This window comes from Colias croceus, chromosome 1 (genome assembly GCF_905220415.1).
Source record: "Colias croceus chromosome 1, ilColCroc2.1".
Taxonomy (NCBI): Eukaryota; Metazoa; Arthropoda; class Insecta; order Lepidoptera; family Pieridae; genus Colias; species Colias croceus.
Genome location: NC_059537.1, coordinates 386,169 through 403,520, shown reverse-complemented (window position 1 = coordinate 403,520; position 17,352 = coordinate 386,169). Strand labels below are relative to the sequence as shown.

General features: G+C 33.2%; 1 protein-coding gene across 1 annotated transcript in view; it reads right to left on the bottom strand.

The window, feature by feature from the left end:
• Nucleotides 1–17,352, bottom strand: part of LOC123697375 (Down syndrome cell adhesion molecule-like protein Dscam2) — a 59,819-nt gene that overhangs the window by 21,967 nt on the left and 20,500 nt on the right. The window contains exon 3 of the mRNA XM_045643869.1: nt 5,600–5,742. Within this exon, the coding sequence (XP_045499825.1) occupies nt 5,600–5,742 (143 nt within the window). The remainder of the gene's footprint in view (nt 1–5,599; nt 5,743–17,352) is intronic.

Here is a 17,352-nt window from a genome sequence, read left to right as displayed (position 1 = left end):
GCTGAGAACTTTAACTTACAAACGGGTCTGACAGCAAAGAGATGTCAAAAGTTTACACAAACGGCAAGTGACGTGACGTCACACAGTTTTTGGGAAAGGTCGTGGAGTTTATTCCTGGTAAAGTTTATATTTAAACACAAACTTTCATCTATTCAACTGGGCTTGGTTTCAAATTGAGAATTTTCACGTTACGACTACATACTGGAGTAGAAAGCAGTTTCACAGTGTATAGGTACTTTTAAGAAGTCAAACCTTGAAGTTTTAGTAAAAATTCAAACAATTTTGGTACCTACCTATCTATCAAAATATTATAAAGTTTCATGTCTCTCGATTGTTAGTTTGATTTCGAGTAACTTTATGTCGTGTACGTTTGTCTGTATAAAACACAATTAGGTATTAATCTAATATACTGTAAGTGACATATTAAAATTAGTTTTTTAATACAATAAGTTCATTAATTTAAATTCAATCATAATACTTCAATCAAAATTATATGAAAAAACATCTTCAGGTATTAGTAGTACGTAATATTATCTTATAGAAAATTATTACCAAAATTAACTTGAACTACCATAGTATAAAAACGAACATAATTTGAGAGAATCTAATAAGACATCGTTATTAAATACAATCAAAGGAAAATCATTAATTAATGTAATGAACATGTCAAGTTACGCAAAATTAATAACTTACCCGTGAATTAGTAAATCGAGCTGTTATATTCTTTTCAGTATAATATTACTCATTTCATCGCACAGAACATAATATAATATGACCACAACCGTAATTAATTATTGTCTATTGTTGGGACTATTCAGTTATGTAACAATACCACATCGTTACGGCTCACATATTGTGTTTATATGTGTTGCAGGTATCATTAATAAACTGGGCTTTAACAAAAGTACCCAGCCTTTTTGTTTTTTGTTACAAGATAATCCCGTTTTAAGGAAACTTTGTGTTGTGTTATATGATTGTCACGTATAAATATTTATGAGAGCTACATAACTTAATTTCACATTCCTATTCCCCAAGTAATATGTAGGCAAGCATTTAGCTTGTCATTATGCCTATCGTCACGCCAATTATTTCGTTTATATTCCGTTAAATATGCGAACTTGTTTTTATATATTCGCAACACGTTCTATAAATGATGTCTGTAAGCTATGTGTGTTCATCAATTAATGTCAAAAATACAAAGCTCGCCTGCATGTAATAGGGTATAATGTATCATTATATAGTAAACTCTACCTTAAGAAAAAAATAAAAAAATGTCGGTGGACGTTCTCGTATTTATCGAATTTTTCCCTTTACCGCAACATCTATTCGAAACAGCATGACGTATTAACGTAGACGTCAAGAGAAATGGCTGAAAGAGCGTCTCCCCACATTAGTCAGGGATATAGCGATATTTTTCAACTAAACTTCTAAAAGTAACTTATCAAAATATAAATATATACTCTCGTAGAGTGCAGTTGTGTGTTTTGATAAAAAAATGTCATTTTATGAAATTATGTACTAAAGAAGCACACTGTGGTCATTTACCTTTAAAAGAAAACAATATAATAATCAAGAAAATTTATAACTCTAATAAATGTTACAGCACAAAATATAATTTTGATGAATCGAGTTTGAATGTTAGTTCGATAGAATCAAATACTGAAGTGTAGGATATTTTAATATTACTGTAGTAATTATCCCTAACCCATAACAGTAATTGTAAAAGCATCCAAAATAGAAAGCTCATGATTCCAAACTAAAAGTAAATAAAAGGTATAATTACAACAGTCATTAAGCGATACAAATATCGAGAACTAATGAAGAAAGAAGAAATATTTAATGCTACAGGCAATTATAGTAACATAGCCGAAGAATAGAGCCTACAAGCATCTACGTCATAGCCTCAGGGAGTTATTAGCTACAGAATGAAAATAACGAAACAATTTACGTTTACGTTTAACGTTTACTTACGTTTACTTACGTTTTAAGATCAAGGAGTTTTAAGACTATTGACTATTTTCTAGGTTTTTGTTCTTATTGACTTTTATCCGCTGCGGTAATGCTCAGCTAACATTGCACTCTGCATGCTTATTTCAGACTTCATAAGTTTAATACTATTGGACCACTAGTTGTTTTATTTTTTACTTGTTTAATAATTGGCAACTCGTTGTGAAAGGGTTATTCACATTACTATATTTTTTTGCTACATATACCTACTAAAACTAGGTAGAAAGAAATCCTACAAATTGGTATCTCATCAGTATACCCACCGTCATTATTATAGCCCGCTGATCGCTGACTTCTGTATGTAAATAACCGTGAGCACAGCATTGCTGAGTCACAAGGTAACTCTAATCTAATAAACATAATGTACATTGAGAAACTTTAGATTCCCTCGCCGCTAAAACCAAACGTAACTGTTCATACACTTTGACAAACAACCATTAATATGTAACAATATTTAACGACTATAACTCAGTTTGCACGAGGAATGTGTGCAAGTAGGCTAAGTATATAAAGTAGGCTAAGACATAGCATTAAAATCTTGGCTGAGATTTCTCCTAATTTCAAACGACATGAGATATAGTACAAGCCAATCTGTGGCTTTTTGCGTGAGCTTTTTTGAGAGCAAACCTAATTTGATGTTATAAGCCATAAATGAGAGTATATTTGAAAAATAAATAAGTTTTCTTGTCGCTATTATTGCTCGTTCTATATTATAATAATTCTATTCTTTTAAAACTATAAGAAGTACTTTTTAATCTATTAATGATATTAGTTTTAAATAAAATCATTCAAATACTCGATTGCAATGTTTCAAATAGCATTTTATTCGTTATCCGTGAACAAAACTCTCGCTGTCGCATGCGAACGACATGTCGATAAACGATCCATCAAAATGTGGATGAAATCTCAAATTAAACAAACCGTTCATTCCAAATAAAGGGCTGGAAAAGTCACCGCAGTAGTGGCGGTAGTGACCAATGAACCACCGTGTAATTAACAGTAAGAGAGTTTAATCAACGTGTGCTATTTTAAAAGCTCCATCACACGCTGCGGGCGTTTGGTTGCTAGCTTTGAACTTTGCTACGTTTTAATGGAGATAAATGTACGTTATGCAATATTAAAAAGGTTTGCACTATGTACGCAAAGTTGAAAAATGGTTAGAGTTATACTGCACATAACTACGTTCGTCGTGGATACTTAATTATGCGGATTAGACATTAACATGGAGTAGTTATTCTGACATGACTGTGGGGTTAGAAGTATAAGTGCTGATTTACACAGGGTCAGTAGACAAGTCAGTCGCGGCGCCGAAATTCGACGCCGCGACTGACTTTAACTGTTTACTTAGACTTCAAGCCTCTGTACTGACTTCAAATCTGTTTACACAGGGTTTTTTTTCGGGTCAGCACTGATTTGCCTCGAATTTGTAGTCAGTTACTGACCCTGTGTAAATCAGCACTAATGGTCAGTTATCAGATGGAACCTTTCACATCACACATCCGATTCCGATTGCAGCACTGAGTACCATATTAATTTGTAGGTGTATATTGCAATTTTTCTTGTCCCTTAAATTGATGATTCGGTTCCTCAAAACAGATATCCAATCTTCTTGACATTCCCGTACTGACCGAGCTTAGGGTTTCACCCCATATAGTTTTAACTTTCTAGCAAAACACCTTGAACTAATTTATGGAACCGTCCACTCATCAATATAGAGTTAATAATCATGATTTTTGTAGTAATTCAAAGAATTGTTAAACATAATATTATAAAAATTCTGTTAATAAAAAATTGTCATACATAAAATTAACCACATCAATTCGTCTGTTGGGGAAAATATTCATTAATTATATCAGTTAAATGATGTGTCCTGTTATTTGCGATACGAATGATTTAACAAATCGGTAATGTTTCAGTTACTTTACGAGTAATGTACTGTATGTGTGTTTACCATATTTATTTGTGTTGGAATATTTTTCAAATCACTTTTTTGGTAGCTATTATTTTAGTAAGTATAAAGAGCTAGATCACTGGAAAAGGGTAACTTTAAAATTTCGTAAGGTAACTTTAACTTTTCGTAAATATTGCCAAAGATTGAACACACTAGTGTTGTAATAGTGTTATACGTTATCTGTGGTATCACGTCTTTTACTCAGCTTACAAATTATTAATTCTGGTCGACAAATGTGCGCCGGTAGGAGACCCATGTTACACCTATCATATTATCCTTTAATCTCACCTAGTCGCCCAGCTGCCTTGTTGGTTTTCTGGCTACAATTTTCAGGTACAAATTACGATTTTGAAGGACGGTTTTATTCCCAGGGCGGGTCCAAAACTAATCAAGATCTTTCTTTTGAATAATGTTTGTGGTGGCCCAAGGTCAAAAGGTGGTATGAACTTTAGCATTAGTGGTCATTTAACAAGATAAAATCTCACCACGTTCAAACTACTTTGTCGAAGTAGGTATCCTAAAATCGAAGTGTAAAGCTCGTTTACTCTTAGTAATACATAGCGCATAAACAAATCTCAATGGCTATTTTATCGCATTGTCTGAATGCCATTACGTAAACGTTCAAATAAATCGCATGCAATCTAGGTCAATTTAAATTGTGTCCAATACCCGATATTTACACTCTACGACACTCGACGATATAATGTTATGTGTTTGATACATCGGAGTCAAAGCTAATGCTTCGCTATTGTTATACGACACTGTGTTTATACGAAACGATATTTTATTCGTTAGCTTCAGTGGTATTGCTTTGTTGTAATACTAATGGTTGTTGATGTATCAAATATTTGGTTAACGATACAAGCTCTAGAGAGTGGAAAGCAGGTTTATTTTCAACATTATTTTTAATATGCGCTCTACATATTATAATAATATTTCAACTATTGGTTATGCAAATCAAAAACAAAACATTGCTATGAAAGCATTGCGTACAATATAAACGCTCTCCGACAGTAAAAACAAATATTATTATTATTATGTTAATTATTCTCACTCATATCCACAAGAGAATTTTATTTCATTATAATGTTTTATTGATATTATAATCATCATTTAGAATAGTAAAAAATAATTTTAGTTGATGTTATGAAAATAATAAAAATGTGTTAATAGAAAAGTATTTTATTGGATTTTTAAATTTCATGGCCATAATATAGCTGAAAACTGCTTCGAAATTCGTTGGAGTGTTCTATTTGCTACATCTGTATGGTTTCTATACTTTAAAATGATAAAAGTATCAACCGATAGATTTTCACAAATCAGATTAATGTTAAATGGTAAATTATTATCAACGTACACTTAAAAAGAAAAACGTACCTAAGGTAGAACCTTGTGTGACACCCACACTTGTGAAACCTCTTGAATTCGATTAGATAAGTAAGAGGCTATTAGATCTTGAGCATTATTCTTAATTACATAACAATTTAATTTTCTTAAGAAAATTTTTGTTCGACATTATCAAAGGCTTTTGAACAGCTGTCATATAAGTTAAATAGAAAGTATTGTAACTGGCCATTAATATAAAGCGTTTAAACCTCATTGTCGAGAGCTTTCCTGTAGGTCACAACATTAGCAACTGACCTGCCTGCACCCTCATATCCCTGGAGACGATGGCGCCGTGCGCGTTGTGCGCGCGGCAGCGGTACACCGAACTGTGCACGTCCTGCCGGTACTGCAGCGCGGCGAACGGCAGGAACACCAGCGTGCCGTTGTCCAGGACTTGCCTGTGGAAGTCATTGTGGTGATAATAATAATTGAACTAATTAGCAATAAATGCAAGTCATTGACGTTCTGGTTGAAATAAACACGTTAATTCGTGAAAGTAATGTACATGATAGATATCTAACTCTGCCTAATACGAATCGTTTCAGAATTTTCCATCGTTATCATGAGTCAAGAGTCTTAGATTATTTTTCGCCAATAGAATAAGGATCATAATTTTTTCTTGTTATTTAAAATATAATATTGTACAGTGAAACAAGTAACATTACATCATTTCAACACAAAATAAGAAAGTACCGTACCTACAGAACAGAAGGTTTGTAATATTATGTAGGATTGAAATAAGATTATACCCTATCATGACGTAATTAACTTAGGTATGTGCGCTTTAAACTCGTTGCTAGCGTAATTTCCGACCAGACGAAAACAGATACGGGGAAGGCAACTGACGTCACAAAAAAACCTTAGGGAGTAAGTAATTGGCGCGCTCGGGGCGGAATATTAAAGCCTTAGTGCATATTTGAAACGGGAATACCCGGCAAGTTTCGTTGAGCTAAATTACAATGCTTTTCCTTCATTTAGCGGATAATTTTTACAATTTGATAAGACTATGAAAACTTTGCAGATGAAGACTTTGTACCTAAATTTAAGTTTATGTATTTGATCAACTCCTAAGTGTCATAAAACGCATCCGTTTTGATCAAAGGCAAACTTTCTGTAATGTGTATTCAGGAGAATATAATACTGCATTTAGATTATATTCAACTTCACATGATATTGTCCGTACTTATAGTAACTATATTAACTGTTAATATAGACTGTTAGTATTGACTTAGTTGTATAAACTTGGCATTAAATCAAAATAAGAAAATGTATCTAAGAAAATAGCATGGAAAATTTTCAAGAGTTGGATCACGTCCATTGTTGAAGTGTCTCCACGTATGTTCTTTCCCTTTCTATAATGTAATTACATCAAAATCTTCAATATCAGAGGAGGGTCGAAACCGGGATGCTTTTATTTTTCCATTAACTTATCAGACCATGCTGTAATTGATAATCTGTGTAACTGTCGTTTGTTTGGCCCTATAAAAAGGTAGTTTAAAAAGTTAATTAATTTTAATAGTAACTCTACGTAGCACACAATCTATATCTATACTAATATTATAAAGCTGAAGAGTTTTTTTGTTTGTTTGTTTGTTTGAATGCGCTAATCACGGGAACTACTGGTCCGATTTGAAAAATTCTTTCGGTGTTAGATAGCCCATTTATCGAGGAAGGTTATAGACTATATTTCACCACGCTACAGGCAACAGGAGTGGAGCCACGGGGGTGAAACCGCGTGGAGCAGCTAGTTATCTATACTAATATTATAAAGCTGAAGAGTTTGTTTGTTTGAACGCGCTAATCTCGGGAAATACTGGTCCGATTTGAAAAATTCTTTCGGTGTTAGATAGCCAATTCATCGAGGAAGGCTATAGGCTATATATCATCACGCTAAAACCAACAGGACCGGAGCAATGCGGGTGAAACCGCGGGGAACAGCTAGTAAGTTATAAAATCTATTTTAAAAAGCTTTATGACTAACTTATCAACTTATAGCCCTATATAGCAATGGCATGCAATTTCGTGTTATCATGGCTAGGTTCATGTAACGGTAACAATGATTTTTATGTTATAAATTTTACGAGACAGAAGGCTTAGTAGAAAAAGATATTTTATACATCATGGAGGGCACTTTAAGCGAGTTCACCTCATTATAGGCAAATGTAAAATTTTCAGACGTCCTTAAGATATTTCTATCTCCTGAGAGGGCCAGCGAGACCCTTAACGATGTAAGTATTTGGCCCTTCGCCTAACAACAAGAGAACGACTTAATTTTAATTGGGCGTAATTTGAATACGAACATTGAGTAATGAATTAATCAATCAACGCTGTAAATAGCATTTCTTTAATTAAAAAACCTTTTCAATATTCTATTATAATAAGGCGAATGTTATCGAAGCAAGCGGAAAGGAAACAATTTATATAACCGCATTACACAAAGACAGAATGAGCGGATATTTTCTGTGCTTATAATTGATTTTAAATTTAATAATATTTATTCGTCTGTGGCGAGATTTGCATCGAATTCAATTTAACGGCTGTGAAAAGTTAATGAACGTCTGGAATTATTTGTCGTTTTTCATTTTACGAAATTCGATTTGATTTTAATGTAAACTATATAATATACAATAACCGTGAAAGCCATTAGCATAGCGAATATAAATATTTTTAAACGATTTAAATCGAGATTTATTTATGACTGAAGAAGTGATAATTATTCAGTTCAATGAAAAATACTTGAGAAGCAATGGATGAACGTGATACGTACGTATTCTTGTACTTGTCTCATCTTCATCTTGTACTTGCAGAGAAATATAATGGGACCATAATAATATAAACCATAAATTCGTGCCGAATTGATAACGTGTTCCCGGAGAGGCGTTTCTATTATCGCATAAATTTCCAAAAATACGTTGAAACAAATAGTTCTTCGAATAATATGACACATTATAATACAAAAGCGTTCCCGAATGTTGAGCAAAGCATGTACTCCGGGGAAATCAGGTAACCGTTCCCTGTAATCGAACTATAAGGAGATTTCTCGAACAATCGATAGAAATATCGCGTATTGGTAATATCATCTATATTTCATACACAAACAAGACCGGTCAAGTGTGATTCAATTTTGGGCGCTGGTGTTTTGTTCAGAGTCGCTTTGTAATGTTACCTTGGTTAACGGTATAATAAGACACTGTTAGATGATACCTACATGTAAATTTTCAGGTCTTTTTAAATATAAACTTACACTCTATAATTTAAGAATATCACTTTTTACTTGTTACCGTTGAAATCGAGTAAAATACATAGAGTAATGTGATACTAGTCGTACTAATATTATAAACGCAAGTACTGCGGTTCTTATTCATATTGTGATTTTTAATACAATCACATGAAAAACTGAAAAAATTATTGTTATTTCTAAAAATACATAAATAAAAAAGACGTGTGGCACTTGGGGACTGCCGCGGTAAAGCTATTGCATAGCATGCCTTCAAGCCACACCTCCGAGCCCGTCGGAGTGGTGAGCGTGAGGTTTTTTCGTTACGGAATTTCTCGATTCAGTCCCCGCTCAAGGCCCGCGATAGAATCTATGCAATAGCTTAAAAATAAAAAAAAATAGATTATCAGAATGCATTTATACAATTTGAATGCACACTTTAACCGAAGTCGCATTGTCAAAGCGCATATCATTAGGTATTCTGTCAGTCTTGATGCAATTTGTGGAGCACTTCTCGAGAACCTTCGAGATTCGAGATTCACACGAAACAGAATATACGGGAACAAAATGCAGAAAATTGGCACAACTGAGACTATATTCAAAAGTGCCTTGAAGCAGCAGAAATACTTATAAAGAAACGTTCTTGCCTAAGGCTTTGCATACGTGTGTCGTCTCTAATAGACGTATTTTAAGATCCCATCTTATGATTCACTTTCACATAACTGGTATGAATATTTTCCAAGAAACTTGTATTATAGCATCTTCGAGAAATTATTTTACAGGATTCTTTATGAGTTGTTTATAACACACTTATAAACTCCTATAAATATAACATCTTCCATTTATAAATGAACTCTCTATACTTAATATGCTTAAATCTAATTTCCTGGAAGCAAAAAACGTTAACATTTCATATGGGATTTGAAAGGAAAAGGCAAATTAAACACGTAAACACAATTACAGGCACATTATTTTGGGAAAAACAGTAGAAAATCTTGTTATTGTAATACGTTACTCTCGTCGATCTCCCGGGGTCCTCCTCAGGTCTATAGCTTAGCTAGCTGAATGGAGGTATACCGCTTAGATGCTTTAAGCATTATTTAACGAAAAAACTTATCGATCATAGAATTATTAGATTTTAGAAATACTAGGTTTTTTTAAGAATGTAATAGCTATACGAAGTTTACCTTTGTATGTTTGTTAAATAAATCATTAATGTTATAGATAAACGAGCAGAAAATGCATTTTAAAACTATTTTCTTTTGAATCACCTTCAGGAATTGGATAAATCTATCATTAATAAATTAATTTATTTCGAGCCTTTGCAAGTTCTATTTGGAAGGCAGCCTATTTGGAAGGAGTCCCGTCAACCTACACACTTCAGTGTACTCGAAAAGTCTAAGTTCGGATATAATAAGAAAGGATATAAATAGTTCGACCAACGCATTAGAGTATTAAATATTGATGTAACCAATTATTTACGGCTTATAGATTTTGCTCTATATTTGGACGATTATTTAATTATTATTGCTCGCACTATTATAGATACCTAAGTACAAAAATAATACATATTATGTTATGATATTTTTAACGCTATTCAACAAACTATACATAAAGCTCACGCCTTTCAAATATTGACTGAAAACTTTGACTTCGTGACTGTTCAATTATTATTATAAAATCTTTAATGTTCACACAATAACCTTATGAAACCTTACGGATAGAACTGACACAGACAATGATATTCGTCTATATGAGGTTCCTTTTTGTCATTTAAGGTATGAAGCCCTAAATATATATCCCCACCGCAGCGCTGAGCCGAGCACCATTGTAACCCAAAAACAAAAGTCCCTTATAAGCCGGACGCTTAACTTTTGACATAAATTTTATTCATTTTCTCATTAAAATTGGGCACGCGACGCGAGAGACCCCAAATTGTCTTTCTCGCTGTTTGCAACAATTTATTATAAATTGGATAAACTTGTTAACTTGTTTACTAAGTTATTAATTCGCGATCGCACACTTCCAACTACTTACGCAACTTTGTGCGAGTTTGCTTCAAAACACAATGTTTTCTGTGCATGGCTCTCTCGATATGTATGTTATCAGCTGTTTTGCAAACATCATTTTTCATAATTATTTAATAAATAGGTTACATTTTTCTTAACTGTATGATTCAAACTTCACCTCCTAACCTATTATAATTGTTTGTCTGTTATTGTTGGATAGATCGCACACTTACGTAACAGTGTAAGCACGTATGCTATCCATCATTTGGTCGTTCCACGTCATTATATTCATATTAAGTCTATTTAACATTTCAAAAGATACAGAACTGTAACAGACAGATTGGCAGAAGGGAAACATATTAATACAAAAACACACGAATAGCATAAGGAACTCCAACTATAATATTAAGTAGCTAGCTTCCGCCCGCGACTTCGTCCGCGCGGATGTCGGTCTTCGCGTGGATGGTTTATTTCTCCATTTTGAGTAGGTACCTCTGACAATAAAATCTTATAAATATCTATTGGACCCAATTCCCAAATACGGCTAGGCCTATAATAATACGCAACGTGTGTTCGCGGTTCTACGGAACAACGTCTATGGATAAAACTGAAAAATTAAGATTAATTTTTTTCTACGTATTTTTCCAGGATAAAAAGTATACTATTTTACGCCCAGGATAATAAGGTATAATTATACCAAGTTTCATCGAAATCGAACCGCTAGTTTTCACGTGATGCCTTCACATACAGACAGACAGACAGACAGACAGACAGACAGACAGACAGACAAAAATTTTTTTAATCACATATTTGGGTTTAGTATCGATCCAGTAACACCCCCTGCTATTTATATTTTCAATATTTTCAATGTACAGAATTGACCCTTCTACAGATTTATTATATGTATAGATATCCTTTTGGCGCGTTTACAGTAAAACATACATAGTTATAAACAAGCATGACCCTACGTCTCACAACTCAATAGTAAAACTTTCTAAACAATAATGTTATAACGCAGAAAGAAAAACTGATAAAAGAAAGCAAAATAAACAACAACGCGTTTATTTGAACCCTCACTTTGAAGATAAAGAGAGACGTCAGCAATACTTTATATTATTCCGTTTGAAATAAAACCCATAAACGTCACAGGCGATGTTTTATTTTTCCCGTAATATTTACCCGACCCTACATATTATTTCTATTGGAATACGACGGATAAGGGCAAAGTTTTAGTTTGTAAGAAGTTTTAGATAAAAAATTGTACAAAAGATTTAAACCTACGAAATTGTTGCGTACATCTTCAAGTAGGCATCTATAAGCACATTATTTTTAAACATATTTATCAATATTCAAACTGGCAGTTCACAGCCATCATAACGCCGATAACATAACATAATCTTATCATTACAACAATTAAAGTCAACCTAACCTTTAGCAGTCCTACAAGATTAACATCAGCAGTAGTAACGCCAAGTCGGCTGAACAATAATCCCGAAACCATAAGATATCATCACGGGCAGGTCAAATGCCACCTGTGTGTGTTCCCTTAAGTTATACATCAGTTGTATTTGTGACGGTGTGGTCTGTGTTATAAGACTCCGATAGCAAAATATCAGCTAATCATTATTATCATGAATTAAGTTTCAACTTTCTTAAAAGCTCCTGCTTTAGCGGATTAATGATTATGAAATCGACTTAATTTCAGGGATGGAACAGGAGGGATGGAATTTTTTATCGAACATCTTACGGCAAGAAAAATGTATATAAAAAATGTTGTGTGGTTTTATGAAACCACGGTAAAAGTGAAACATTTTTTCACACTATAGACATATAACTAAAAATTATCGTATTTGTACGATAATTATCGTACGTATCGTGAGGCGACATGCGCTACACAGACCAAAAAGTTTGAGACGATGTTATAAAAGTTTCACTTTAAAAGACTTCCATATTATTTTAGTTTTAAATAAAAATAAAATTATTCGTATCACATTTCGCATGATACAAAGATATAAGCAATAGATAGATGCAAATAAATGGTAAGAATAAATGAAAATAGAATAAAAGTTAAATTGTTGTATGCATACATTTAACGAGCATAATTTGGCACGAAAGAAGAGCTTCTACTTCTTACAATTTATCATAAGAAGACACCTGAATCGATTCAATTTTACATAATTCTTGTTATTTCAGTTTCAATTCGATCCTTACTCGCACCACACTCACCCTTCGCCAATTTCCACGGTTCAATGCTCAAAGGGCATTCCATCATTAGGACACGTTTCAACACAAGTTCGATAGATATCTTCTTTAGTTATTTGCTTCACTGTGAATGTATTGATTGTTGGTTTCAATTATTTAATGGGCAAAGTGAAGCTCTCGAGCGGTGAAGTGAAATTGCGATGAAAGCTTATCAAAGACATTTGGACTTATTGAAGATGATGTGTCTATGGTCTTAAAGAAGGTATGGTTCTTTGCTGTTAAGATATTTTAATGATTAATATGTTATGTTGTTTTAAAGCTTTCTTTTTCTATTCATTCTCAAATCCCATGTTTTTCTTGTTCTAGAATCCTCTACGGCCATACATGACTGTGAACAGTATGTAATGCCTTTTGCTAAAGCTTTTGGAGTGATAACGAACGATCAACCTGGTGCCTGGCCTGGCCCAAAAGCGGATATGTTGCGTGAGGTTAGTCAATCTCAGTAGAAACAGGAACAGTTTTACTCGCTTTGATATTATAATTATACCTTATTATCCTGGGCATAAAATAGGATACTTTTTATCCCGGAAAAATACGTATAAAAATAAATCTTAATATTTCCGCGCGGACGGAGTCGCGGGCGGAAGCTAGTAGGAAATAAAGCAAGTTATAAAGAGAGATAGATAAGTGAAGGTCAAATGAAAAAGACGAAGGATCAAGATAATAATCATTATCATTTTTTAAGCTTTATAAAAACAAATTTATTTAGAATCTTATGATTCTGGACACGCTAACTCGCTATTTTATATTTTAAATCACAAAACAATAATAAAATTTATGTTATTAATATTTAGATTTTACGAAGGAAATAAAGTTTTTCAATTTAATTTGTATCACATAAATGATCAAAGCTTAACAATCGTAAACAATTTATGAAAAGAAAATAACAAAAGTATTTTAATTAAACCTTAGCTTTTAACTAATCCAATTGTAACATGAACGGATTATATTTTATGTAAAATACCATAATATTTTAAAATTAAAACAGTTCATTGTGTACATTATTATATAGTGTATTAGAAAAACAATGAGCCAGCGTTGGATCAAATTTATTTTTAACGAAATATGAGAGCGACAAATCATCAGTCACCAGGATTTACGGTGTGTCGGGGACTTTCACCGACACGCCGACACGCCGACATGCCGCTCGCCGACACACCGTTGCCAAATTCAGGACGGAATAGTCGGTAATTTTAACTAGGTTACTGACGGCATTGTTTCATGTAAATTCGCTATAATATCTGCTATGCTTTAAAAATATTCATAAAAAAATTAGGTCATGGAAAATTATAGTGCGATGAAATAAAAATCGTTGGATGGTTGTGTTAGGTGCTGTTATAGCTTTGGTATGCATTTATCATTGTTGCTCTGTTACAGCTTTTGAATTTATTAACAATTGATATAGAGGAGTTCATCGAAGAGTTATGGATGCGGTCTAGACCCGCAAATAGCAAATGGCCATGAAATTTAATGAGTGTTACCTTGCTTTGGCTTTAAACCTATATGGGCCATATAATAATTATGGTATTCGGTATCGCACAAACTTCATTATTACAAAAGTTTACAGCACCATGGTATAAATTTTTTAAGAAAATTTCATAAGTTAAATTAAAATTGAGCCAAGAGCATGCTTCTGTAGGAATTTGTCTTATGTTACACCGATCATCCATGGTGGTAGTTCAACTTATAGTAAGTGATGGCATCTGTCTATGAACATTTGCGGAGCAAGCCATAGCATTGCTAACTTTAAACCACCGTTACTCTTTTTTGTATGGGTGCACAATGCACATACTATCTCTTTTATAAATTTTATAGACTCATAATATGCAAGTTTCTGCTATTAGCTCTACATAGAGCTCATTTGCTTTCCTACAGCAAAAACATCGCATTAGTAAAAAGACAGCTGCTTTAAAAAAAACTTGCTGTTCTATTGTGCACCAACTCATACATCACAATTCACATTAAAACGCGTAATTCCAAGATAAAACTTAATGCTATTTAAAACGCCGCTGCGTATCGTAACAGTGCTCTTCACTCGGCAAGCCATGACGAAATTATCTCTCGCAGACATCAATCGCACTACAATATTCAACCCTACTAACCGACGATAAGATTTATTTTCCAAAAACGCGGCTGCTAAGTAACAGTTGCACTTATAATTAGAGGGTAGGTTTGAGTTCGCAATGAAATTATTTACCCTTTTGACGTGAACTTTAAACCTCGACTCTGTTATGCGGTCATTGACGCTTCGCTTTCAATTCATTTGTCTGTACTTAAGTTTTGACGGAAGTTTTAATACAAATTAATTGATAGATAATTATTATTAGCTTTAAAATGGTTCCACTTTGGAAACTTGGGTCTTGTTTTCATTCTACGTTAGTTTAATTGCAGGATATCTTATTATTAAAATATTGGCGTTTTCGAATTTACAGTTTCATTGATATAAAAGTAGTCGTGATGAAAGCTGTGATTATTTTATTGTACGTTAGCTTTTATCATTTAAAAGTAAATTATTCAATCCAGTTTTTATTCCAAGCCGATCTCGACGCAACCTGAGCAACTACTCATCTTGCTTCCTTTTATAGTATTTATTGCTAAGACTAGTTTTGGTTACACTTCTTAACTACTCTTTTATCTCATTTTAAAACAACTTCGACACACAACATACACACCAAACATACCACCACATTTATACCAAAATCACGAGAGATCGCGATAGTAAAACTCGTTTCATTACCCGGCTATGAAAAAGTCCGCGGTTATAACACGCCCGATTTTAATAGCACACAAGAACCGGACAAATGATCCGTCACGAGAATTTACGACGTGTCGGAAAGTTTAGGCGACACGGCGCCGCTGAATTTATCTACTGCGCTACAAAAAATTGCCTCGCAACTAGGTTATCGGTTTATTCCTATTGTTTTTATGTGGACTGAGGATATTTGGTTATGTTTGTACTTTGGGTTTAAAATTAATGGCTGAATTTACCTCAAAAATGGATTACATTATACAATTACAAATATACTGTTAGATGTGATATTGACTGTTTAGAGCAGGATACTCTTTGCTCTAAAAGTATTCCTTTTTTGACCTTTATTTTATTAACACAACACTTACTCCAAAATCAAGTAACTCATTGAAAACTAAAAGATCCCTACTATTATTTTTTAGTAATAACTAACCTAACGGTTTTCTATAAAAATGTTAATAAATCTTTGTTTTACCTTAACACTAATTTCATATCTTACGAACGAACGTCCAGGACAAGATGGAGATTATTCCATATATTGGAAGTAATATCGCGGGAGTCAAGTACTAATCTAATATCCACTCTCCAGGGATGAGACTGCGACGAAGTTGCATCCTTTGTGCTACGATAACATTAATGGCATCATATTGGATCTGCATTTTGTTTAGTTTTGCTTTTAAGTCTTTTTGAACCTAGCTACCAGCTACCTATAGCTAAATAATTGAGGAGGATAGCAATAATTAAGCAATTTACACGAATTCAATCGTATTCTGTTTTCCCATTTCCAAAGATTTACTCTATATGTGTATTTCAATAAGTAATCTTGTGTCCGTGTCCTTATTAAAAACTCTACGCATATTAAATAATAGATATCATTATTATAAAATACAACCTAATATAAAAAAATATTATTATTAATTATTATTAGGGTATTAGATACGATAAATACAATTTTCTATATCATTTTCATTCTTCTACATAATATTATTATATGTATCGAAATTCTCGCAAATCCATTAATATTTATACACGATATGAATCATTGAGTAGGAACATGCTTAAATGCATAAGGAAAGACGACCTGTATGATAATATCTACTGTACCTATATAATATGTATAACCAACTGTATTAATAATATTATACATTCAATCTTCTGTCAATTTGTTGAGGTTCCAATTAGCATAAGTCTCTTTACTGCAAATGTTCTACATGTCAGGCAATCCACGTGTTCAGTAATAGTTTTTAGAACTTGTTATGTTCAGATGAGAGGCAGAGCCGCGGGCTCAATCAACGCTCCTTTGATGTGCGTTTACTGCTTTCTATTGAGCTATTTAAAAAAAAGAATAAGATACGTATGTAGTACAAAGTGGCTTTTTCTGTCCCTATGTCCCTTTGTATACTTAAATCTTTAAAACTACGCAACGGATTTTGATCCGGTTTATTTTAATAGATGGAGTGGTTCAAGAGGAAGTTTTATTATATAATTTATTAGGTTTTAGACAAAGCGGGCGAAGCCGCGAGCGGTAAGCTAGTATTTAACTAAATTCTCAAAACATGAGACATGTATAAAGGGTAAAATATAATTCTGACTGAACTGACACTAGAAGTCTTACAAGATTTCTACCAAAACCCATTTTCATAACTTTTTCACGATAAAAAAGATCTAAACTTTCTTAGTTAAATAGAGGTGTTTCTATGATATTATGAACTTTGAATAAAAAATGAATCATTTTTCCCCGGTTTAGAATTACAAGCGTTTTGATCACCAA